The sequence below is a fragment of the Equus przewalskii genome, chromosome 20 (assembly GCF_037783145.1).
Source record: "Equus przewalskii isolate Varuska chromosome 20, EquPr2, whole genome shotgun sequence".
Taxonomy (NCBI): domain Eukaryota; kingdom Metazoa; phylum Chordata; class Mammalia; order Perissodactyla; family Equidae; genus Equus; species Equus przewalskii.
Window position 1 is genome coordinate 762622 of NC_091850.1, and position 23562 is coordinate 786183.

General features: G+C 60.8%; 1 protein-coding gene across 2 annotated transcripts in view; it reads right to left on the minus strand.

Annotated features, from left to right (window-relative positions):
• NOTCH3 (notch receptor 3) overlaps positions 1-23154 on the minus strand; it is a 31635-nt gene extending 8481 nt beyond the window's left edge. The window contains exons 1-29 of one of the 2 annotated variants that reach the window (XM_070586386.1): positions 22949-23089; positions 20373-20451; positions 18838-18889; positions 16869-17011; positions 16451-16789; positions 16234-16356; positions 15913-16146; positions 15142-15297; positions 14866-15051; positions 14145-14258; positions 13792-13905; positions 13036-13269; positions 12807-12917; positions 12149-12341; positions 11921-12072; positions 11580-11693; positions 10980-11135; positions 9847-10072; positions 9184-9385; positions 8798-8951; positions 8198-8382; positions 7522-7654; positions 7178-7435; positions 6980-7098; positions 6050-6612; positions 4398-4730; positions 2699-2853; positions 2386-2608; positions 1336-1420 (exon numbers count right to left, since the gene is read on the minus strand). In XM_070586386.1, the coding sequence (XP_070442487.1) occupies positions 1336-1420; positions 2386-2608; positions 2699-2853; positions 4398-4730; positions 6050-6612; positions 6980-7098; positions 7178-7435; positions 7522-7654; positions 8198-8382; positions 8798-8951; positions 9184-9385; positions 9847-10072; positions 10980-11135; positions 11580-11693; positions 11921-12072; positions 12149-12341; positions 12807-12917; positions 13036-13269; positions 13792-13905; positions 14145-14258; positions 14866-15051; positions 15142-15297; positions 15913-16146; positions 16234-16356; positions 16451-16789; positions 16869-17011; positions 18838-18889; positions 20373-20418 (5103 nt within the window). In that variant the 5' untranslated portion in view covers positions 20419-20451; positions 22949-23089. Of the gene's footprint in view, positions 1-1335; positions 1421-2385; positions 2609-2698; positions 2854-4397; positions 4731-6049; positions 6613-6979; positions 7099-7177; positions 7436-7521; positions 7655-8197; positions 8383-8797; positions 8952-9183; positions 9386-9846; positions 10073-10979; positions 11136-11579; positions 11694-11920; positions 12073-12148; positions 12342-12806; positions 12918-13035; positions 13270-13791; positions 13906-14144; positions 14259-14865; positions 15052-15141; positions 15298-15912; positions 16147-16233; positions 16357-16450; positions 16790-16868; positions 17012-18837; positions 18890-20372; positions 20452-22948 lie in introns of both variants that reach the window. The other variant, XM_070586384.1, reaches the window with a different exon arrangement.
• Positions 23155-23562: the final 408 nt, after the last annotated feature.

Below are 23562 nucleotides of genomic sequence, written 5' to 3' on the forward strand. Positions count from 1 at the left end.
CAGGAAAGGGGCGAGCCAGGTAACAGACAGCTAACCAGAAAGGGCCAGGTGGCCAGAGCAGCATGTGATGAGGTTCCAGTGCTGACACGTCACTTAGCAGCTCGCGACCCTGGGCAAATCACATTAGGGCTCTGAGCTTCGCATTGGCAAAATCCAGACGACACTGTCAATCTGTGATGCTAAAATGCCATCAGAAACACACTGTGTCGTCTACTTAATACCCACTTTGGGACAAGAAAGGAAAAACCTGGGGTAAGCAGATTTCTTCAGCTGTCAATTGTAATAGATGTGTCCATTTCACCAACATTAACACACAGGCAGGGGACAGGCGGCTGGGAACTGGGGTGGTACCAACAGCTCCTTTATAGAGTCCTCAGGGAGATGAGCGACCACGCTGCATGTGCCTTCAGGACATCGGGCAAGTGTCAAAGCCATGCTTGCAGGAGGCTGTTACGAATCGCCCCTCAGAAGTCCTATGCTGGGGGCCCATCTTGTGGCAGAGTGGTTAAGTTTATGCACTCTGCTTCAGCGGCCCAGGGTTTCGCCAGTTCGAGTCCCGGGCATGGACATGGCACCGCTCATCAGGGCATGCTGAGGCGGCGTCCCACATGCCACAACTAGAAGGACACACAACTAAAAATATACAACTATGTACCGGGGGGCTTTGGGAGAAAAAGGAAAAATAAAATCTTTAAAAAGAAAAAAAGAAGTCCTATGCTGAACCCCTAAACACACATATGTCTGTATGTGGAGATGGGGCCTTTAAGGTTAAATGAGGTCATAAGGGTGGAGCCTGGATTCAATAGAACTGACATCCTTCTAAGAAGAGGAGGACACCCCAGAGTTCTCTCTCTGCCATGTGAGGACACAGTGGGAAGGTGGCCATCTGCAAGCCAGGAAGACAGCCCTCACCCAGAACCAGCCCTGCCAGCACCCTGATCTTGGACATCCAGCCTCCAGAACTGGGAGAAATAAATGTCTATTATTTAAGCCACCGCCATCTCTGGTATTTTGTTATGGCAGCCCAAGCTGACGGGAGACAGAGCCCATGCATGGGTGTGGCCCCGAGAGAGGAAATGGTGCTTGGGACCAGCTGGGAACACTCCCAGGATGGGCAAGCCAAAGTCGGACCCAGGAGAGAGAAAGCAGAGTCACCATCGGGGCCAGGGGACCCCCTCCAGGAAGCCCCCAGACTGGCCTGGCAGCAGGGGCCTGGTTAGAGAGGCGCAGGACAGGGTGGGTGCTCTCCAGAGCTGGGAAGAGCCGAGACTCCCCTGGGTTCTCCCACTGCCCACTGGGACCCTGGGGGCAGGGGTCAAAGGAGGGGGGCACCACCTTCAGTCGCTTGGCCTCCGGGCACTCCGTGTCCATCCAATCTGTAGCCACCTCCCCCATCAGACTCTCGCCCTTGGCCATGTTCCTATGAAGACAGTGGGAAGGGGGAGGGGAGAGGAGAGAATGAAGACATGCAGCCTGGGAGAGGATCTGGACAGGGTCAGAGCAGAGGGCTCTGGAGTTGGGACCTGGGAGCCTAGGTCAGTAGACGTAGGGGGCAGGGTTGAGACACTGGGTCCAATGAGGGGGTGCGGGATGGGATCAAGGTCACGGGCATAGTCAGCGGTTATGATGGGTGATGGCTGGGGTCTTAAGGTGGAATCCAGGAAGGGACAGAAATGAGTTCAGGGGTCAGAGCAGCAAGCTACCGGATAGATTAGGGTCACAGGCATTCAGCAGGTGTTATAAAGGCTCACATCAGGGGTCATGGAGGATGGAATTATCGTAAAAACAAGTAAGAGATACAGCCAGGATCGCGTAAGCATGCTGAGGGGTCAGGAGGTCATGAGATCACAGGAGAGGAGTAAATTCAGGGGTTAGACCCAGGGTAAGGTTGAGGGTCTTGAGGGACAGGTCAGAGAGCTGGAGGTGAGGCCCAGGGCCAAGGATTGAGGATCATGGGGAATGGACACTGAGTTGGAGGGGAAAGGGGGTCAAAGGTGAGATCAAAGATCAAAGTGAGTTAGAGCCAGAGGTGGTACTGGGGGTCATAGAGGATAGGGTCGGGCGGTCACCGAGGGGTTGGGGTGCAGTCATGGGTCATGGGGTCAGAAGTCACGTGGGAACAAATGCTGAGTGTCAGGGTGAAGTCTGTGAGGCTGGGGTCAGGGTGGGACTGAGTCAGGGGAACTGGGACATAGGAAATAGGATCAGGGAACGAATCAGGGGTGATCCCCAGGGATCATGGGGGCAGTCAGTGGTCAAGGGGATGAACACAGGGGTCAGGGTGGAGTCTGAAGTCAGGGTGAGGTGGGTCCAGAGTCAGCTCCAGGCAGACTCCAGTGTTCACAGAGCCCCTCAGTTGGGGACAGGGAGAGGGCAGGTCCTCACTTCATGCCCAGTGCATCCTGGCCCACGGGCTCCCGCCGGCCCTTGTGACCAGCGGCCACCTCCTTGTGCAGCGCAAAGCCCTCGGGGAACCAGAGGGTGCTGTGCTCCCGCTTGCGCCGGGCCACCATGACGCCCAGGACGAGGATGACCAACAGGAAGACGGCGCTCGCAGCCAGCAGCGGCAGCAGTGGCACCCGCGGCAGTGGCAGCTCCAGCGGCTCCCCTGGGGGAGGAAGCAGGGGCTTCAACCGCGGCCATCCACTGCCGCACCCCACTGCGGGAGCCCCCCGCTCGTCCGGCCCTCAGGCCTCACCCCGCGCCGCTCGCAGTGGGTATGGAAAGTCCAGGCGCTCCACCGCCGACAGCGCCCCCAGGTAGTCAGCCGCGCTCTGCGCGTCAGGGAAGCAGTGGTCATTCTCTGGCGACTGCAGGCACAGCCGGTTGTCAATCTCCAGCATCACCACAGAGCTGCAGGGACAGGCAGGATGGACGGGGCACTTGCCGCAGGCCCAGCACCAGACCCCATCCCCCTCCCCAGCCAGGCTCACTCACCACCCGGCCCCCCTGCCTCCCATCTGGCATGCAGCCCCAGCACATCCCCAAAACCAGCCTTGCGGACGAGCCATGAATCCGATAGGCATAGTTTTGTGTCAGCCTCTCTAGTGGACACCGTTGGTGCACACCCAGATCACCTTTATCTGGCTGGTGCATCCACCTCCCACCTGCTGTGAGCGTTGGCTTCTAACAGCTGACAGCTGCCCCTTCTCCAGACAACTGGCCTCAGTGAAACGGGGATCCTCTCACTCGGGAGTGACATCTCTCAGGGCAGCCCTCAGCCAGTGACAGGCTGATATGGGGTGTACAAACCTGGCCCTTCTGTCTCACGGTGGGACACTGAGTGGCTATTCACGCTGCAGAGCCCTCAGAGGGATCGGGCTGAGGCCAGACCCCAGTTGACACTATCTCCTGCCTTAGTTTCTCCCCGTCCATCCTGCTTCCCTCATTCCCTCTCTCCTGAGAGCATCCCCTTCAATACATTGCATATATCTGGATCCTCATCTCAGGCTCTCCTTCCAGGAACCCAACTTCTAAACTCCCTCCTGCTTTGGGGACCCCCAATACCCACACCCCGGTTCTCCTATCTCTCTGGCTGCTGCTTCTCTTTCTCTTTTCTGAGCCAATTTCCCTCGACCAATCCTTAGGTCTCAGTGTCCTCAGATCATTCCTCTGTTCCCTTCCCGCCCCACTTCTTTGAGTCCCTCCCATGGCTTCAGTGATGGCCAATACCCTTTTGTCTTTCTCATCTCCGTATTCAGCCCCTAGCTGCCTCCTGGGGATCTGTGCCATACCCCCTGGACTCTGCAGGCTTGGCAACCCTAAAGTGACTCCCGTTTTTTCACCATGTCCTCATCTTGACGAGACCCCTCCAGCGACTGGGTCACCCCAGCCAGGGACTGGTACATCAGCCACCCTCCTCCATCTCCCACGTCCCAGCTACCCAGTCAGAGTCTCTGCCACACCCTTAACATCCCCGCCCTCCTGTCGGGTCAGGGCCCTACCCTGCTCAGAGGCCACACCTCCCTCCTGGCCCCTCCTCCAGGCCACAGCAGGAGAGTTCTATATTTTCCATTTCTAAAAGAACATACCACACATGACCTTAACCACTCTGCTAGACTCCTGCCTCTCTAGGAGGCAGCGCTAGACCCCAGGGCACTCCTGCTCCCCCAAGGACTCTTGTCCCGGTCTGGAGGCATTTCTGGTTGTCATCTCTTGGAGGGCAGAGGAGGTTGGCAGCCAGGGATGCTGCTGAGCATCCTACAGTACACAGGACGGCCCCCACAGCAAAGAACGGTCTGGCGGAAATGTTGATGGGGCCGAGGTTGAGACGTGGTGGACGGATTGCCAAGAAGGCTCTCCAAGATGTTAAGGGAAGTGAAACACACAAGACCTATCATCGGTGCCCGGCTCAGAACCTGCGCAGCTCCCAGGTTCCCCGGGGCGGAGCCACTCACCCGATCACCTCTGGGGCCAGCTCCCGCCGGTTCCGGGGTTCCAAACCGGGACCAGGCCGGTGGTAGGGGAAGACCATGGCCTGGCCGTGCTCATCCAGGCGGAAGCGCAGCGCGGTGCGCAGGATGCCGCTGAGCCGCTGCAGGAAGTCGGCGCTGGAGCGCAGCAGCTCCTCGGGCGGCAGCAGCACCGTGAGCACCAGCACACCGCGGGCCAGCAGCGCCGGCACATCGCCGGCACAGTCCAGCCCATCCCAGCCACACTCCTCCGTGTTGCAGCCCTGGTCGCAGCGGCCATCGGCAAAGTGGTCCGCGCAGTACTTCTCGTACACCGGGCTAGGGGGGCGGAGAGGGCCGAGATCAGGGGGCCTCCAACCCGCTGCACACACACACCGTAGAGCCCGCGATTCCGGAGACAGAGGTGGCAGACAGCACGAGCACAAGAGAACCAGAACGTATCCACTGTCAGGCTTTATGCAAACCCAGCCATGCGCTGGGTAACTATGACTAGCCCGCAACTACCTGCAGCCGCCAGCTCGCTGCTGTAGGCACCAAGGATATGGCCCAGACCTGATCCTTGCCCACGTGGAGCAGGTATTCCAGTGGGCAGAGATGAATGAGCAGAATGTATAGCATTTCAAGTGCAAGTCAATAAAAGCTAAATGTAAACATACACACACAGTGCTATATGGGATTAAATGCTAAGGAGGAAAATAAAACAAGCCAAGTGCTGGGTGTGGCCAGGGAGGAGCTCACTGAGAAGGTGCCACTATTTGAGCAAAAACTTGAAGGCGGTGAGGGAGGAGCCATGCAGCTTCCTGAGGGAAGAGCAGTCCAGAGAGAAGGAACAGCCAGTGCAAGGTGGAACCAAGCCTGGGGTATCTGAGAAAAAGCAGAGAAGCCAGGGTGGCTGGAGCTCAGCAAGCAAGGGGCAGGAAGGCAGAGGAGGAGGACAGGGAGAAGCAGGTGAGGGAAGGGTTCCGGGCCAACAATGAGACACACAGAGCGCCAGAAAGGGCAGAGCACAGGGTGAACAGATGGAATACACGGGACAGACAGACTAGGCTCATGAATAGACAGAGAGAGGGGCAGAAAAGGAGCAGGAATACACAGGCTGGGCCCAGTCAGATGGTGGCCAGAGAGAGAGGCAAAAAAGGGTGAGGGGGTGGACAGAAAGGCAGACAGAAAAAGCACGTGGATGAGCAGGTGGGGCACAAAGATGGACAGATGGACAGACAGATGGGGCATATAGATGGACTGACTGGCATACGGACAGAGGGACAGATGAGGTCCAAGGATGGATAAGGAGGGGCGCAGCAGACAGCTGGGTGCACAGAGGGTTGAAAGGAATGCATGGATAGACAGAAAGATAGACAAACAGGGCCTAAAGAGCAACAGGTGGAATGCAGGGGCAGACAGAAAAACAGACAGGCACTGGCAGATGAACGGACAGGACACATGGGTGGGCAGACAGACAGAAGTGGCCCGCGCATGGACAGACTAGGTGCACAGACAGACACGGCACAGCAAGAAGGGGCAGTGCAACAGCCAGCCTAAGCGCGGACCGACACCAAGGCGCGCAGCGGGCCGCCGCGAGGCGGGGCCCCGGGGGTCGGAGGGGCGCGGGCGCAGGGCAGGCAGGGCGCGCGGCTCACTTGCAGGCGCGGCCCCCGCCGGCGCGGCAGTCAAAGTTGTCGTAGAGGCAGGCGGGCGCGCTGCACGCGGGGTCGCAGCGGCTGTTGTTGAAGAGGCGCCAGCACTGCAGCGCCGCGCACTGCCGCCAGGGGTCGCCCACGCTCAGCGAGCAGTCGCCGCCGTCCCAGCCGCAGCCCGGACTGTTGCAGTCGCGGTCGCAGCGCCGGTCTCCGCTCTTGGCCGCGCAGGCAGCGCTCAGGCACCGCGGCTCCTCGGACGCCTCGGGCGCCGCCACCGGGCCCTCGCAGCGCGGCCCGGCCCAGCCCGGCGCGCACGCGCAGCGGAAGAAGGGTGCGAGCGGCGCGGGCTGGCAGGAGCCCCCGTGGAGGCAGGGGGAGGCGGCGCAGCTGGCGTTGGCGGCCCCCGGCGGCGACCCCCGGAAGCCCCGGCAGGCGGGCCCCGACAGCCCCGGGGGGCAGGCGCAGCGCGGTCCACGGGCGGTCTGCTGGCACGGGACGCCCGCCGGGCACTGCAGCTCCCGGCAGGAGTGCGCCACCCGCTCGCAGTGGGGGCCCCAGAACGGCTGGGGGTCCGGCGGGGAGAGGAAGGAAAAGTGCCGCATGGGGCGGATGGGAAGAGGGAAGAGAGGAGAGAGAGGGGAGGGGAGGGGTTCAGGACTCAGAAACAGCTGAGCCACCAATCTCCCCAGGTCCGCCCCACCTCTCCCGCTTCCCCGGAGCCCCACCCTGCAGATCATCCCCGCCTTCCCCAGAGACCAAGCCTCCACACCGCAGCCTCACGGACACAGCCCCAACCTCTAAGCAATTTCAACAATTCCCAGAAACCTGCTTCGCTTTCACCTCTTCTCCCCTAAAGCCACGCCCTCCCACGAGGCCACGCTGCCCGCGCCGCTCCCAAAGACACCAACGGGTCCGGCCACCCCCACCTACCGGGACGCAGTGGCAGGTGAAGGTCAGCGCACCCCCAGGGCCCGGGCTGGGACGGCACTGGCCTCCATGCTGGCATGGCTGGGACTCGCAGGGAGACAGGACAGTCTGACAGCGGGGACCTGGACAAGCAGGGGCCGGTGGATCAGCCACCATGGGAAACAGACAGGATCCCAAGCCGACCCCCTCTCCCACACTTACCCGTGAAGCCAGCTCTGCAAAGGCAGTGGAAGCCCCCACCGGGGTCCTGCAGGCAGTCCCGGGTGTGTGCAGCATGGCAGGCGCCCAGGCGACACTCATTAATGTCCGCCTCGCAGCGCAGGCCCGTATAACCCGGGGGGCAGGTGCAGCGGAAGCCACCCACCAGGTCCACGCAGGTACCGTTGTGCAGGCACTGGGGGCCCAGGGCCAGGGGTGGGCCCGGGCCACAGTCGTCCTCATTGATCTCACAGAGCACGCCTCAGGGAAGAGAGGAGGAGGGAGCAGTCAGGAGGTGACGCAGACCCAGCCTCCCATCCTGTCCCCCAACCCTGGCCCTGGCATACCCAGCGTCCCAGGGGGGCAGGAGCAGAGATAGCGGGCCACAAGGTCAATGCAGAAGCCCCCGTGCTGGCAGGGCTGGGAGGCACAGTCATCCACATCATCCTCACAGTTGTCACCAGTGTAGCCAGCCGGACACTGTGGTGGGGGTGAGACAGGGTCCCCCTCAGCCCGGACATGGATACTCCCCATGAAGACACAGAGAATCCCAGCACAAAAGCACACACATGGTCGTCCAACGCATGGAGATATGCCCAGGATGCAGAAACACACACACACTCAGTTCACGTAGACACAACCAGACACAGAGAGCTACAGACACACATACAAACAAATGCACGGGATGGACACACAGGAGAAACACCCAGATACACCCAAGACACATACAACCGGAGACACACACTTGGACACTGGCACATGAATTCACACCCAAAGAGACACCATGCAGAGAGAGACACAGAGAGACACAGAGATACATCCAGGAAACAACCAAAGACAGAGGCACACCCAAACAGACAGAAACACTCCCAGATCTACCCGGAGTGACACCCACAAAACCAAAAGCCCAGACATGCCTAGAGAGAGGCACACCCACTCAAGGCTGTAGACACACAGAAATGTGTGCCCAGATACACCCAGGCGTGGCTAGCTCCCCTCTCCCCTCTCCTGGGCGCCCCTTACCTCGCACACATAACCCCCCATGTAGCCACGGCAGGTGCCCCCATGCTGGCACGGCTGGGCCAGGCAGGGGTCCACCTCCTGCTCACAGTAGCTGCCTGTGCGGCCCTCTGGGCACATGCAGTAGTGGGAGCTGTCCTTGTCCACGCACTGCCCACCAGCCTGACACAGCTGCTCCAGCCGCACCCCTGTGCAGAAGGGAGCAGGGTCAGGCACACACTCCCCCTCCCTGCTGGCATCAGCCACAGCACCACCCAATGTCCCTGCTGGCATCAGTCACCAGGGTCTCACCCACACTCCATCGAGTTGTCACACATCCCCCCAAACGGGCCCCGTCTCAGTCACTGACACACATACACAAACACCTTCGCTGCTCACACGAGCTCAGTCACACACACCATTGCAGAGTCATCCCAGTTGTCTCAAGGTGACAGATACACACACCGCCCTGGCCCTGGCTGGCTGTCACACATCTACACACTCAGCCACACACCCCATCATGCCCGTGTGCTCCGTCGCACCCTCATTCGGGTCACACCAGCAGGAAGGATGTGCACAGATGCCCTCACACACCCCACACACCCGGCTGCGGCGCCCTCTCACCGATCTGGGCTGCGGCCTCCCTGCAGGGCAGGCTCTGGACGTCACAGAGGCGGCCGCTCCACCCCGGGGCACAAAGGCAGTGGAAGGAGGCCCCGGTCCGGGCACAGCGACCCCCGTTCTGACAGGGCGCACGGCTGCACCAGTCTACCAGCGTCTAGAGGAGAAGACTTCAGCGTCAGCGCTCGGGGACCCCCTAGAAACTGTGCCCCAGCTTCTCCTCCAGGGTCCCAGGCAGGCCCCAGAACACCTCTCCAGATTCCTCTCGCAGGATCCTGGGCAAGTCCCTCACCACAGCCCCGCTGCAAACCCCTCCCCAGAACCCGGGTGGCCCCTCCCCAGAACATCCCCTCAGACTCCTCCCCTAGGCCCCCAGCGGCCCCGCCCACCTGGCACTGAACGCCAGTGAAGCCCTCTGGGCAGGTGCAGCGGAAGCCAGGGTGGGCAGCAGTGCAGATGCCCCCGTGCAGGCAGGGCCGAGAGAGACAGGGGTCGGCCTCATGCTGGCAGTGTGCACCAGTGTAGCCGGGGCGGCACAGACAGCTGAAGGAGTTCACGCCGTCCACGCAGGTCCCGCCATTGAAGCAGGAGCTGGAGGGGAAGCAAGGCGTGGGTCAGGCAGGCCCGGCCCCTCGAGGGCCCCGCCCTCCTCCCTCGGCACCTCCTAGCGTTGAGTGGGGGCGCTCTGTGACCCCTACCCCCACCAGAAGCTGCAGGCCCAGCAGAGGCCCCGCCCCGCCCCGCCCCGCCCCGCCCCGCCTCGTCCTGTCCCTTAGCCCCGATTTTCCAGGTACTTCAGCGATTTTCCAGGTACTTCAGCGCTAAGGTGGGAGCCGCTGGAGGCTCCGCCCTGGCCTCGCCCCCTCAGGATGCAGCATCCCTCAGGAGACCTCCAAACGGACACTCTGCCCCTTCACGGACAGCGCTCCAGAGATCAGAGTCCTGAGGTGAGGGCCAAGCCGAGGACCCCGCTTCTTGTCCCCACACCTTCTCAGGCCCTGCGCCCCATCCGATGCCAGAGTCCCTGAGCTCCCAGTAGAGGCCACGCCCACCTGGGGCTGCAGTCAGGTAGGTCCTGCTCGCAGCGGAAGCCTCCGTAACCGGGCGGGCAGGTGCAGGCGAAGGAAGCCACGTGGTCGGCACAGGTGCCGGGGCCGCACGGGCTGCTGAGACACTCATCCACGTCCAGGGCGCAGCGGGGGCCAGCGAAGCCAGGGAGGCAGGAACACAAAAAGGAGCCCACGCCGTCCTGGCACGAGCCACCGTTGAGGCAGGGGTCTGCGGCCAGAAGAAGGAAGGGCGTCTGGTCGCTCACCTCACCACCCTCCCACCCCCCACCCCAAGGCAGCCCTGCCTGACCCCTCCAGGCCTCGCAAGAAGGGAATCAGAAGGAACCCAGGCTTGATCAGGCGCGGCACATTGGGTCAGAAGGGTCAAACTTGTCTTGTGTGGCCTCATCCCCCCCCCACCTGGAAGCTTCACCTATGTGGAAGCAAGAGGGCCTGGGGGAGTCAAACGGTCCCTTTAAGCTGCCGGGCACTCCCTGCTAGCCTCCCCAAGACCTGGGCCAGCCAACAGAGTGGCCACTGGCCACACGTGGCTATGGAGCCCTTGACATGGCTGGTCCAAACTGAGATGTGCTGCAAGTGTAAAATACACAGAGAATTTCAGACTTTGAAGACTTAGTGTGAAAAAAATTAAAATATCTCAATAATTTTTACATTGATCACACGTTGAAGTGATAATATTTTTATATATTAGGTTAAATAAAATATATTATTAAATTTAATATCATCTGTGGTGGTTTTTTCTTTTTCAATGTGGCTATTAGAAAAATTTTAATTGCATTTGTGGCTTGTATTACTTGTCTATCAGGTAGCCTCCTAGAGAGCTCACTGGCGACTATGGTCTCATGCTTTGCCTGCAGTCCTAAGCTGCTTGCTGCCAGAGGCAGGCTCCAGGCTCCAGAGTCAGAGAGACCCGTGCTCTGATCCCAGCTCACCCCCTACTTGCTGTGTGACCATAGGCCAGTCACTTAACCTCCTCCGGGCCTGAGTCTTCCCCATGAGTAAACGGGGAATTAAGAGAACTGTAAAGATGAAATGAAAGCACAGTGCGGGCACACGGTATGGGCTTGAGAACATGTTCCCTAAGGCAGCACCCCCAAGAGTTCCCCTGAACTCACTGGGGTTGCAGTCATCAATGTCCTGATCACAGGAAGGGCCACTGTACCCGCTGTGGCAGGTACAGCTGAAACTCCCTGCCAGGTTGGTGCAGGCACCATGGGGGCCACAGGGTGAGGGGCCGGCACACTCGTCCACATCCTGCTGGCATCGCGGGCCTAGGGGTAGGGAGTAAGGTGACATTTAGGGTTAGAGGGTACAGGGCAGGGCCTCAGGAAGAACCTGCGGGCTGAGGTAAGTGACCGCAGAACAAGCCATGCTGTCATTTGCCTCTGGGCGTTTCACAAGTCCTATCTCAGAACTGCCTTCTCCCTGTTTCAGTGGGTGGTGAATGCCTTCTCTGATTGGAGTCTGCTCCCTCTGGAAGGTGTCCCCAAACCTTCAACCTGAGTCCTAGTTTCTCTGTCCCCATATCCTTTCCTCTACTTCAAAACTGACCACATGGGCTGCAAGCATCTGTGTCCAGCTCTGGTCCCTTCCTAGAAGGAAGCCCTCCTAGAAGGCAAGGTCGGGGTGAGTCCCCCACTGGGTTCCCAGCATCGCCCAGTATGGGGCAGTGTGCAGAGGAGGTGAGCAGGAGGAGGAAGAAGCAGCTGGTGTACCTTGCCAGCCAGGGGGGCAGGAGCAGACAGCCAGCTGGCCAGGGGCAGACTCGCAGTGGCCTCCATGCTCACAGGGGTTTGGGGAACAGGGAGACAGCAGCTCACACTGGCGGCCTGTGGTGGGCAGGCAGAGTGAGACAGTCTTGAGAGATTCCTTGTTCCCATCCCTCCCACCCCCCGCCTGGGGTCCCCACCTTGATACCCATCTCCCAAGCTCCTGGGGAGAAAGAGGAAAAGAAAAAAAGGCAAATTCAGAGGAGGAAGAGAGAGTGGAGCAGGAGGGAAATGAGAAGGAAGAAATGGGGAGGGGGTTCCCGGAAAGGGAGGGTGGGGACACACACCCTGGACACCAGGGGGGCAGATGCAGCGGAAGCCCATTCCATCAGTGGTGCAGGTGCTGCCAGCCTGACAGGGCTGGGATTCACAGGCATCTCGAGCGAGGCTCTGGCTGCACCGGGGTCCACTCCAGCCAGGTTCACACACACAGCGGAACCTGGAGGGGGAGGAAGTCAGGGCCGGCACATGGGCAGGGAGGCAGTGGGGGATCAGGGGTTGGGGAGAGGCCTCACCCTCCGGGTGCATCGTGGCAGACGCCGTGACTGCAGGGTTCTTGGGCACAGGGATGGCTGGGGGGGAGGCAGAGTGGGGGCAGGGAGCCAGGTGGGCAGAGGCAGTGGAAACCGTTCTCCCTGTCCACGCAGGAGCCTCCCTCGCCGCACGGGCTGGACGCACACTCGTTGATCTCCACGTTGCAAAGGGGCCCTGGGAAGTACGCAGGCAACCTCGTCCCAGGACAAGGGCGGCCGAGCTAACCAGGAAGCGATAACCTTGCCTCATTTAGCATGGCCATACCCTTGAGCAAGGACAATCTCATAACGCATCAGCTCTTGTGAAAATTAGACAGCCATCTCCTCAACCCAGAGCTGCCTCGCCCCACATGATCGCCATCCTCATCCCCAAGCTTACATGAAGCCACTTTAATCTCCACCAAGGATTACCTTGGCCCCGCTCAGAAACACCCCGATCCCTGAGACTGGACGCTCATCTATGTTCCAGGAAAACCTTGAGCCCATATAAGGATGACCTCATGCCAATGAGAGAGAGCACAACCTCAGGGCTATGTGTGGACAAGCGTGCGCAAGGAGAGCAGCAAAATTCAGCCAAGAAAGACAGGTGATTTCACCTTCACCCTATAAAGACCCCTTTCCGTGGCAGCCGCTTGCCCACCTGTGAAGCCAGGCTGGCAGACACAGTCGTAGCGGTTGATGCCGTCACGGCAGACCCCAAAGGTGCAGGGGTTGCTAGCACAGTCATCGATGTTCACCTCGCAGTTCACACCTAGGGAAAGGCAACAGAGCAGGGGTAGCCAGCACTGTGCCCGCCAAGGGCACCATTCCCAAAGCCTCTGTGCCCCTCCAGATGTACTGTTCCCGCCTCAGCCCAGCCCCTGGCCCACCTGTGGTGCCGGGAGGGCAGCGGCAGAGGTATTTGTCCACCAGGTCTAGGCATTTGCCCCCGTGGCGGCAGGGCTGGCTGCGGCACTCGTCCACCTGGCTCTCGCAGCGCGTGCCCGTGTAGCCCGGCGCACAGGCGCACGAGAAGCTGGCGATGCCATCCACGCAGCGCCCGTGATGGCACGGGTCCGGCGAGCAGTCATCCACGTTGAGCTCACAGAGCGTGCCCTCGAAGCCTGCGGGGCCAGAGGGTCACCCTCCGCCCACTTGCCCAGGTCCTGGCCCCAGCCATAGCCTTGGCCCAATCCCGGCTCAGCTCCATCTCAGACCCTGCCCACCGACAACAGGAAGTGGGCTCAACTCAGGCCCCGTCCCTAGCTGGCCTCTGCGCCTTCCAGCTACAAGCCCAGGACTCGCCCCTGCCACAGTCAAATCCCACCCCCAGCGTGGGCCCGCTTCCAATCCTTGCGCTATCAGCCCTGTTCTGCCCCACCCTCCGCTGGAAACAGGGACAGGTGGGAGGTGCCTGGGGATGGAGGGAGTTGGACCCGCCCCCTCCAGACCCTTTGGCCCCACCCCGAGCCTTACGTCCGCCTCTGTCCGTCGTCGGCTCCGCCCCCTGGCGCTGTCATTGGCCCTGCCCTGGTCCTGCCTTGCTGCAGTCCCGGCCCCAACACTTCCCCGAGGCTGTCATTGGCCCTCTTCCCCACTAGCCCCGCCTCCAGATTCTTGCCGGCCTGCCATTGGCCGGCCCTCACCCTCTGCGCAGCGGCATTCATAGCCATCAGGCTGGTCCACGCACTTGGCTCCGTTCCGGCAGGGTGTGCTGGCGCACTCGTCCACGTCCAGCTGACACATGGCCCCGCTGAAGCCTGGGTGGGGAGTGGGATGAGCAAAGGCCCAGATAGGGTCGGAGCAGTCACCCCTCGCCAGCCCTGCTTTGTTTGGGTGGGAAGCCCATTTACTTAGTTTTAAATAAATGTCAACTTTTTCATAACGTGGTTTCTGTTACAATAGTTATCCACTAACATGGTCTTATGGGCTCCCATGCTGGAGCCTTTGCCCCTGCAGGGACCCATCTTTTTCAGCCTCCCTGGCAGAGGGTCCTCACCTGAGGGGCAGGTGCAGCTGAAGCCGTTGACTCTGTCCTTGCAGACCCCGCCGTTGACACACGGGCTGCTCTGACACTCGTCCATGTCCACCTCGCAAAAGGTGCCCGTGAAGCCTGGGGGGCGAGGGAAGGGAACCAGGGAGGCAGGGGTTAGCCTCTGGTGTGAGGGGAGAGCAAGGCCCTTCCTTCCCCACTCACAGAGAGTTGCCCTGAGCCTTGGCCTTGCCCCCAAACCAACCCCCGATTCAGTTTACAGCCTCGGGCTGGACCCTCACCCAGCTGTGGTCCCAACTAACCCAAGCCTTCTGAGACTCCATAGGGGCCCTCCCTTCAGACCAGCGCCTTCCCGCTCCAGTCCTCACACTAAGCCCTGTCCCCAGCTCCCAGACTCAATCCCACCCCAGTGTTAGGGCCAGACTGTCTGCAGGCTCCACCTCGACTCTACTTCAGCCCCTGGTCCCGCCCTCATATCGTCCCCGCCCCCCAGGGGGTCTTAAAGCCCAGACTCCACTCTTAGGCAATCCCAGGTTCTACTGACTCCATTTGACCATGCCCTCAGCCTCCCACAAACATTCTGTTCTGGCCCCGTCTCTACCTCATCTCCAGCTTCAGTCTCTGAGTCCTACTCCAAATGCGGTTCCACCCGTGTCCCCTCCCCCCCACCCCCGTTGGCAGGCTTATCTCGCCCCGCCCCCGGCCTCAGGCCACGCCTACCACGCACCCGCCATGCAGATACAGGTGAACTGTCCTATGCGGTCGAGGCACGTGGCCTGGTTGCGGCAGGGCCCTGACAGGCACTCGTTGACGTCGGTCTCGCAGCGCGGGCCAGTGTAGCCGCGGCCACACTGGCACAGGAATGAGCCCTGTGTGTTCACGCACCTGCCCAGGTGCTCACAAGGGTTGGCGCCTGCGGGAGTAGGCACAGCCGGTGCTAAGTGTGGTCGGCTGAGGACCCGCCTCTCCCGTCCTTCCCAACCCTCAGACAGGGTCCCCTCACCGATGGAGCACTCATCCACATCCTGGTCACACGCCCCGCCAGTGAAGCCCGGTGGACAGGTGCAGATGGCCCGGCCGTTCACTGGGTTAGTGTCACAGATAGCATCCTCGTGACAAGGGTTGCTGACACAGGCATCATCCAGATGACACAGAAGCCCTGGGGAATGGTAGGCAGAGGTCACGGGCGGACCCTCCAGCTCTGCCCAGAGGTCCTACACTGCCGCGTACTGTTTTGTGTTCGGGTTTTATTAACTTGTGGTGTATTTAGTAGCTATTTTCCCCCTAATCATTTATTAGGGAAAATTTCAAACATAGAGAAAAGTTAATTCATACCCCCACCACCTAGATTTAACTATTATAAGCTTTACCTATCTTTTTCTGAACCATTTGAAAATGAGTTGGAAACATCAACATATTGTTTTTAAAGCTGTTGGCTCTTTTTCTGATTATAAAAGGCTCCTACCCTCAAGCCTTTGTTTCTGTGGTATCCCTTGCTTACATGCCCTTCTCTCCATCTCTAAGAGCCCCTTCCAGAGACCTTCTCTGACCTTTGCCACTTCCAAAGGTCCCTTCTCTTTCCCAGTCACAGCACAGCTCTCCATTCCCATGGCTCCTGCCCTGGGCTGTGTGCCAGCCTCCTCCAAGGCTTATCTTCCACCCCAAATCCAGCCTCCAGCATAATCGTTCTAATACTCATGTCAGACTCCATCTTTGCCCCTACTACAGAACCATCAATGGCTCGCTGCTGCCTACAGGGAAAACAGCCACTCACCAGTCTTGCCCATGGGGCAGGCACAGTAGAAGGAGGCCACGCGGTCATGGCAGGTGGCCCCATGGAAGCATACGGCCGTGGCACAGTCATCGATATTCTGACTGCAGCTCTCGCCTGTCCAGCCATTGACACACACACAGCTGTGGCCACCCAGAGTGTTGAAGCAGGTGCCCCCATTGTGGCAAGCATTGGGCTGCAACTGACACTCATCCACATCCTCCGTGCAGAATTGGCCTGTGACACACAGAAGCACCAGTCCAGCCACCTGGTGCAGGATGGCCCAAGGTCTGCCCCCTGGCTCCCTTCAGCCCCAGTGCTCACCTGTCCACTCAGGAGGGCACTGGCAGTTGTAGGTGTTGACGCCATCCACACACGTCCCCCCATTTAGACATCGGTGCCCTGGACAGTCGTCCACATTTACTTCACAGTTCTGGCCCTCGAACCCTAGCAAGGGAGGAGGCAAGGATGGCCCCTGCCAGGCTGGCCTGCTGTCCCCCCACCCCCACCCTGCTGCCTCCCCCAGGGACAGCTCCCTCACCAGGAAGGCAGGCGCAGTCATAGCTGAGATCGCCACCCTGTCTACAGGTACCCCCATTACGGCATGGCGAGGGGGCACAGGGCACTGCGGGGTTCTCACACAGTGGCCCCGTGTAGCCAGCTGGGCACTGGCAGTGGAAGGAGCCAGGCGTGTTGAGGCAGGTGCCCCCGTGGCGGCAGGGCCCGCCCACCCGGCACTCATCCACGTCGCTTCGGCAGCTGCGGCCCTGGTAGCCAGGTGGGCAGGAGCAGATGTAGCGGCCGTCAGGCCCCACCGAGCAGCGGGCACCGTGGGCACAGGGACTGCTGAGGCAAGGGTCTGGCAGGGAGCAGTCAGGGCCTAGAGGGACCAGGAGAGGGTGAGCTTGGGCTGGCCACACCCTTGCCTGCCTCGAGCTCCCCTCCAGACCCTCCCTTACCTCGGAAGCCACGGGGACAGCGGCAGGAGAACCGGGCAGTGCCCGCCACCACTGAGCTCTGGCAGACACCCCGGCCAGCACAGGGGCCTGAATGGCAGGGGTCTTCCAGCTGACATCGCTCACCCACCCAGCCTGGCGGGCACCTGTGGGCAGAGACGGCTTGGTGGGGGCAGTACAGGCCAGGACAGCCCCAGACACAGAGATACACACAAGACAGGCAAGAAACAGGCAAACAACCCCAAAACACACACCCTCATTCATTCAGGCAATTAATATCCACTGTGCACCTACTGTGATCGCAGCAACAGGAAAACGGCAGCAAACACAATAAAAGTGGCCCCCTCTTGATGCTCACAGCCAGGTCAGGCAAAGAGAAGATAGACAAATAACGAACTAATAGACAACATGCCGCCATGGGGTGGTGAGGGCCATGAGCACCACAAAGGACATGAAGAGTAGTTTGAGTGGCGGCCCCCAGAAAAGCAAGGTCCATGTCCCAGAACCTGTGACTGTGCCCCTTTTTGGAAAAAGAGTCTTTGCAGATATAACTAAGTGATAGATGCCAAGATGAGACGATACTGGATTTTCCAGATGGGCCCTAAATCCAATGACAAGTGTCTTTATAAGAGAAAGGCAGAGGGAGATTTGTGAGAAAGACGGGAAGGCCGTGTTAAGACAGAGGCAGAGGCTGGAGTGCTGCACCCATAAGCCGAGGAGCGCCTGGAGCTCCCAAAAGGTGGAAGAGGGAAGGAAGGGCCCTCCCCTGAGGCCGCTGGAGACAGCATGGCTGCCAACACCTTGATTGCAGACTTCTGGCCTCCAGAACTGTGAAAATAAGTTTCTATTGTTTTAAACCACCGAGTTTTTGGAATTTGTAATGGCAGCCACAGGAAACCAAGACTCAGGATAAGGGGCACAGAGTGATGGGGAAGGCAAGTATTATGTTTTCACAAACTGAAGAAGGTGAGGGAGCCATGGGGCTGTGTGGGGAAGAGCATTCCAGGCAGGGGGAACAGCAAATGTGAAGTCTCAGACTCCAGAAGACGCACACAGGCAGTCCCAGAAACATATCACAGATACACACACCAACTCGACCTATTGGCCTGGCGAATACTCACACAGACACCAACTCACAGCCGGGTTCGTGGATATGGGCAACTCTCACATGGACAGACAGGAGGACCAGCACCAATCCTCTACTCCTTCCCTGGGGGCCATATAACCCTTCCTTCCACCGGGGGCATGAGGCTGACGCCAATGTTGGCGCCCTCTCTTAGCCTAAGGTCCTTCGGCCTGCAGCCCCCTCCCAAAACCGACCAACACAATCTTGAGGGTGAGGGAAATATGAGAACTGGGAAGGGGTTGGTCTTAAGCCGGAGGGAACCTCCGCCCGCCGGACTTCAGCGGACTTCAGCGACTTCAGCGGGGTTGGAGGGAGGGCTTGGAGAGGCTGGGGGCTCCAGGCCCCGCCCCCACTCCAGCACAGGTCCCTCCCTCTGGGTTGTCCCAGTCGCTTGGGGCTTAAATCAGCAGCTGACTCAGTCCTTAGCGTCACCCACGAAATCCCCCCACCCCAGCCCCCAGCGAAACAGGTCGGGGCACGGCCGGGCGGGGATACAGGGGTGTTAGAAGGGGAGGGCCCAGCTCCCAGCCCCCTCCCCAAAGGCCTGCAGTGCAAGCAAGGACGCCACGACTGCGGGCCGGGAGGGGGCGCGCTGCGCCGGGCCCCGAGGACTGCCCGTCCCACAGCCCGGCAGGGCGCGGCCCCGGCCCCCTCCCTGCGCCCCGGGCGGGTTCCCACGCTCTGAGCCCCGCGCCCCTGCCGACCGGTCGGGCCGGTTCCAGCCTCCGCCCGCGCCCAGCCCCATGGACCGGGCTTTGGGGGAGACCTGCGGGGGGAGAGCGGACTTGGTAGGGGTTGGCGGGGGAGGCGAGGATAGGAGATAGAGACAAGGGCTTGGGAGCCTACTTTGAGGAGGAGACTTGGGGGATCCATGGAGGGCTGACAGACTGGGACGTCCCTGAAAGGACATGAGTATTTGGGACCTTGAAAGAGATTGAGGGGGCCCCGTGGGGAGTGGTTCCCACGGCCCTGCTCTGGGGACTGAGCCCGTTCCACTCCGGGCGATCCCGGCTCCGGGCGCCGCGCGCGCCGGTGATTCACCTGTCGGGGGGCGGGGCAGCCGCGGGCGCTTTCACCTGTCGGCAGCATTCCAGGCGCGGAGCTCCACTGCGCAGGCGCCCGACCCCGCGGCCCCGCCCCCCAGGTGAGTAGCTCCAGGTAAGGTCACACTGTCCCCCACCCCCACCATCGCAGACTCCCAACCCGAGGAACCCGCTCAGCCAGGCCAAGCCCCCCACCCAGGTGAGCCCAAGTGGGGCTCCAGTCCAAGGGTGTGTGTAACTTCGAAGGGGCTCTCCTGGGTCTAAAAGTCACCCCAGCCCCACCCAGCTTGGGCCTGGCACACGTCGCGTCGAATAAATGAATACATTAATGAATCGATCAGTGGCTACTGGGTGAACTGCAATTACTGCTGCTATTATAATAAAAGGAACCAGGCGTTTCCCCAGAACCTCTCAAGGTTCTCCCTTATGGCACCTATTTCCTGTGTCCCTACTATTATTATTACTTATAATAATAATAATCCCTGGTTATTAAGCACTAACTGTATGCCGAGAACTAGGCTGAGTTCACCATATGAAGTCTTTACAACCAACCCCAGAAAGGAGGACCTATTATTGCCCCCATTTTCCAGAGGGAAAAACTGAGGCTCAGAGAGCTCAAAGCACTTGCTCAAGGTAGCCAGAGCCGGGGATTCAAACTGAGCTCCATCTGCCTCTGACCTGCTCTTTCCCAGCCCCTGCTTCGCTTCCCCTTCCCTCTGCCTTTCCTTGTATCATCCAACAACTGAATTCTTGGGCCCCTTCATGGTCACAAGCCAGGAAAAAGCACCCGTGTTTCACAGAGGCAATGAGGTTCAGAGAGGAGGCGTGACTCACCTAAGTCACACAGCAAGATCGTGGCACAGCAGGGCTATATTACAGTCCTCCTGTGCGCCTCCCCCCCCCCCCCACTAAGTCTGGAGGTATGGGAGGGTGCAGATGGTGTACCCACCACTGCCAAGCCACTGCCACTTGTCCCTGAAGATCTGTTGACTGAATGAATAATAACTACCTCCATCAGAGGCTTTACGCTTGACCTCAGACAGCCAAGAACTCTGTCAAGCTGGGGTGAGTGGGCCCATTTCCCAGACCAGGACATTGAGGTTTAAAGAGCTGAAGTCCCAGGCAGTTAGCAATGTGATGTGGGATTTGAACCCAGGCCAGGCCAACTCGAGAGTATCTGCTCTTAAACCTGCTTGATTCCAGTGGGGAAAGGAGAGGCTGCCCAAGCCACACACAGGCAGGAAGTGGTAGGGGGATCCATGGTGGACAGAGAGGCAAGGGGAGAAGACACCGCCTCCCCACACAGGGCCCACCAATGGCTCAGAGCCAGGCACTCACAGGCAGGCAGCCTCCCGGGAGGGCAGCTGGGTGCAGCGACCTCCATTCGCACACGGGCTTCCGTCCAGGCAAGGGGGGGCTGTGTGGGGGTGAAGGGAGATGGGGAGGTCAGGCAGGCGCCCAGGAACCCCAACCTGGAGTGACAGACTCCCTCCTTCCTTCCCCCAGGCAACAGCTGCGCCGGGCTGGGGGGGTGCCTCTGCGGGAGCGGGGAGCCCTCCCAATCACAGTTCCCACGGCCCCCTGCCCCAGCCCCAGCTGTTGGGGCTGCAGCTGTCCCTGCCAGCTCGGGCCCTGGGAACCACAAAGCAGGGGTGGGCAGGAGGAGAGGCCAACTTGTGCCAGATGTGGGGGCTCAGGAAGCTGCCAGAATGGGGGGTGCTAAGGCAGGAAGTGAGGGTGCCGACTGTTAAAGGGAGGTCCGGGACTGTGTGCCCAGATCCTGGGGTAATGGAGGGGGCAGGGCGGGGAGTCCTGGGCCGTGGTCTTCTTTCCCCTGATACTAGGCATCGACTCCAGCTGGGCAGGTCTGCACGGTGGCTCTGGGGAGAGGGGCCAAGGCTGGTACTCTGTGCACAGCCAGCATTGGGCGTTGCAGGGATGGGGTGTGTGTTGAAGGGAGAGGCAGCTGGCACAAGATGTGTGCTGCCCTGTCCAGCGCCCCCATCCCTGAGGGCTGTGTCCCTCTGGGGTGTGGCCCAGTCTAACTGTCCTGCTAGACAGGTCTGGGGCATGGCTGGGTGTGAGCAAGGGGAGAATTGTGTGTGCTGGCAGGTGTGGGGCTGCTGTGTGTGTGTGTGATAGAGAGAGAAAGGGGGAGAGAGACAGAGAAAAACAGAGACAGACATAAAAGAAAACTAGAAGCAGGCCAACACAGAGAGAAGGAGATAGAGAAGAACAGAGATAGAGAGAAAGGAAGAGAGACAGGACAAGTTGAACTAGACATAAGAATGGGCCAACATAACTTGTGGCCCCTTCCTCAGGGGACAAGCAGATATGACACTATCAACTGTGGGTGTTTGTGAACTCACACTGGGGACCACGTGACACAGGCTGTGAGCCTTGTGAGCTGTGTTTATGGGTGACTGCATGGGTGTACACAGGCTGGATCTGTTGTGCATCCATGTATATGATCCGTGTATCTGGGTATACAGCTGTGTGTCTGTGTTCCACCTGTGGGTGCACAGGTGTGTGTATGTATAGGTTGGATATGCCTGTCTGCATGTGTGAGCTGGGTGTAGGCATGCCCTTGGATCTGTGTCTGAGCGTGTGCAGGTAGCACGTGCAAGGCCTTGGGCTGGTGATGCACAGGATGTGTGCGTATGCACGCACATGTGTGATTGTACATGCACATACACCAATGTATGAGTTGTATGTGTCCGAGTATGTCTTGTTTGAGCTGGGTGTGTAAGTCTATGGGTATACTCTGTGAGTGTGTGTGCACGTCTACATCTCTGTATGTATGACCCAGGGCTGTGTGTGCCTGCTGCGTGTGACAGGCCATGTGTGTGCGGGCTGGTCCCGCGGGGACGGCGGTTCCTGCCGGGTCCTGCCCGTAGGGCCCAGGGGCTGGGCTGGGGAGGCCAGTCCCTCCCAGCGCCCAGCCCCACAGCAGGGCCCAAAGACCCCAGGCTAGGGCCGCTCGGCCTGCGTCCCTCCTCTGCCGGCCAGGCCTCCCTTGGGGGTTGCGCCCCCGCAGACCCCGCCCGGGCCCTGCAGCCCGTCCCGCTTTGTCTGGCAAAGAAAGCGCGAGGCCGGCCGGGGGGAGGGGGTGTCTAGACGGCGCGGCCATTGTCCCGGGCGGGGGAGGGGAGAGCGGGGAGGAGGAGGGGCGGGGGGCCCTGGCTGGCTGGGGAGGGGCTCCGGCTGTGGGGAGGGGGCGCTGGAGCGGGAGAAGAGCACGTGGCCTCGCGCCCCCTGCCCTCCCTTCCCGGCCCCAGGCGAGGACCGGGTCCCGGGGCCGCCTGGGGCTGGCGGCCAGAGGAGGGAGCCGGGCCGCGGGCGGGGGAAGGGGCGCGGGCGCGCTGTGGCTCCAACTCCGGCTCCGGCTCCGGGTCTTGCCGCGCTCCGGCCTGGGAAGTTTTCTCCGAGTTCAGGGCTCCGAGCACTTCGCGCCCCCTCCCCGCTCCCCGTCCCCCGCCCGGCCAGGCCTGCCCCGGGTGTGGGGGGGCGCTTTTGTGCTAGGGGTCCCCGGCCTGGAGGTCCAATCATGACCTTCCCAGAACTCCAGACGGGCGTGGATGGGGAGCGAGCCCCAGACTGTTGGTTCCCCCCAAATCCTGAGTCCCTGATCCCCGCACCTCGAGCTCCCAGTCCCGGACTCCTGGGTCTCTTCATCGCCAACCTTCATCACTCCTGGACCCCTGTTGCTCAGGCCTCTGGGGCCTGTCCCATACTGAGTCCCTGTCCCCCCGGGACGGGCATGCAGCCCCCGGGCTCCTGCGCTCCCTGCCCCTGCTCTGGTCAGTGGCTCCCGGGCGCCCCCAACTCAGTCCCAGACTCGAGGGTCCTTGCACTCTGTCTTGCCCTCCCACCCCCACCCCGTCCCGCCCTTCCGCCAGGTCCCGGCCCCTCACCTGCAGCCCCCGGCCCCGCTAGCAGCAGCAATAGGGACAGCGCCCGCAGGGACGGCAGTGGTGGCAGCCGAGGCGACATCGGGCGGCGGCGGCGGCGGGGGCCCCGGGCCCCCGGCCCCATGGCGGCCGGCCGAGACCCTCCCTCCCGCCTCCTCCCTCCTTCCCTGGGATCCGGGCGCGTCCCGGGCCAGCCTCCGCGCCGCCAACTTCGCCGAAGTGAGACTGCCGGGCCGCCCCGCCCCCAGCCCTCGGCCGCTTGCCCCGCCCCGGGGCCGGCCCTGCGCTCCGCGCTCCCGCCGGGCCTCCCGGGGTCCCTGCCCACCCTACACCCACACGGCGCACAGACCCTCGGAAACTCAGGCCGGCCTTGCAATGAGACGAGGGCTACCCGCAGTGACAGACACACCCAGCCTTGTGAACCCCGCTCCCAACACACACCCAGAGCCAGGGACCCAGAGAGCCAGGACCCCAACACAGACCCCCAGACACCCTGAAACTGAGGCCAGGCCGTCCTGAGAGGCTCGTGAACACACAGCACGATGCACAAATGCAGAGGCATGCGCAGAGCTTCTTGGGGCTTAAAATCTGAAACACCCGAAAGTCGGGCCCAGCCA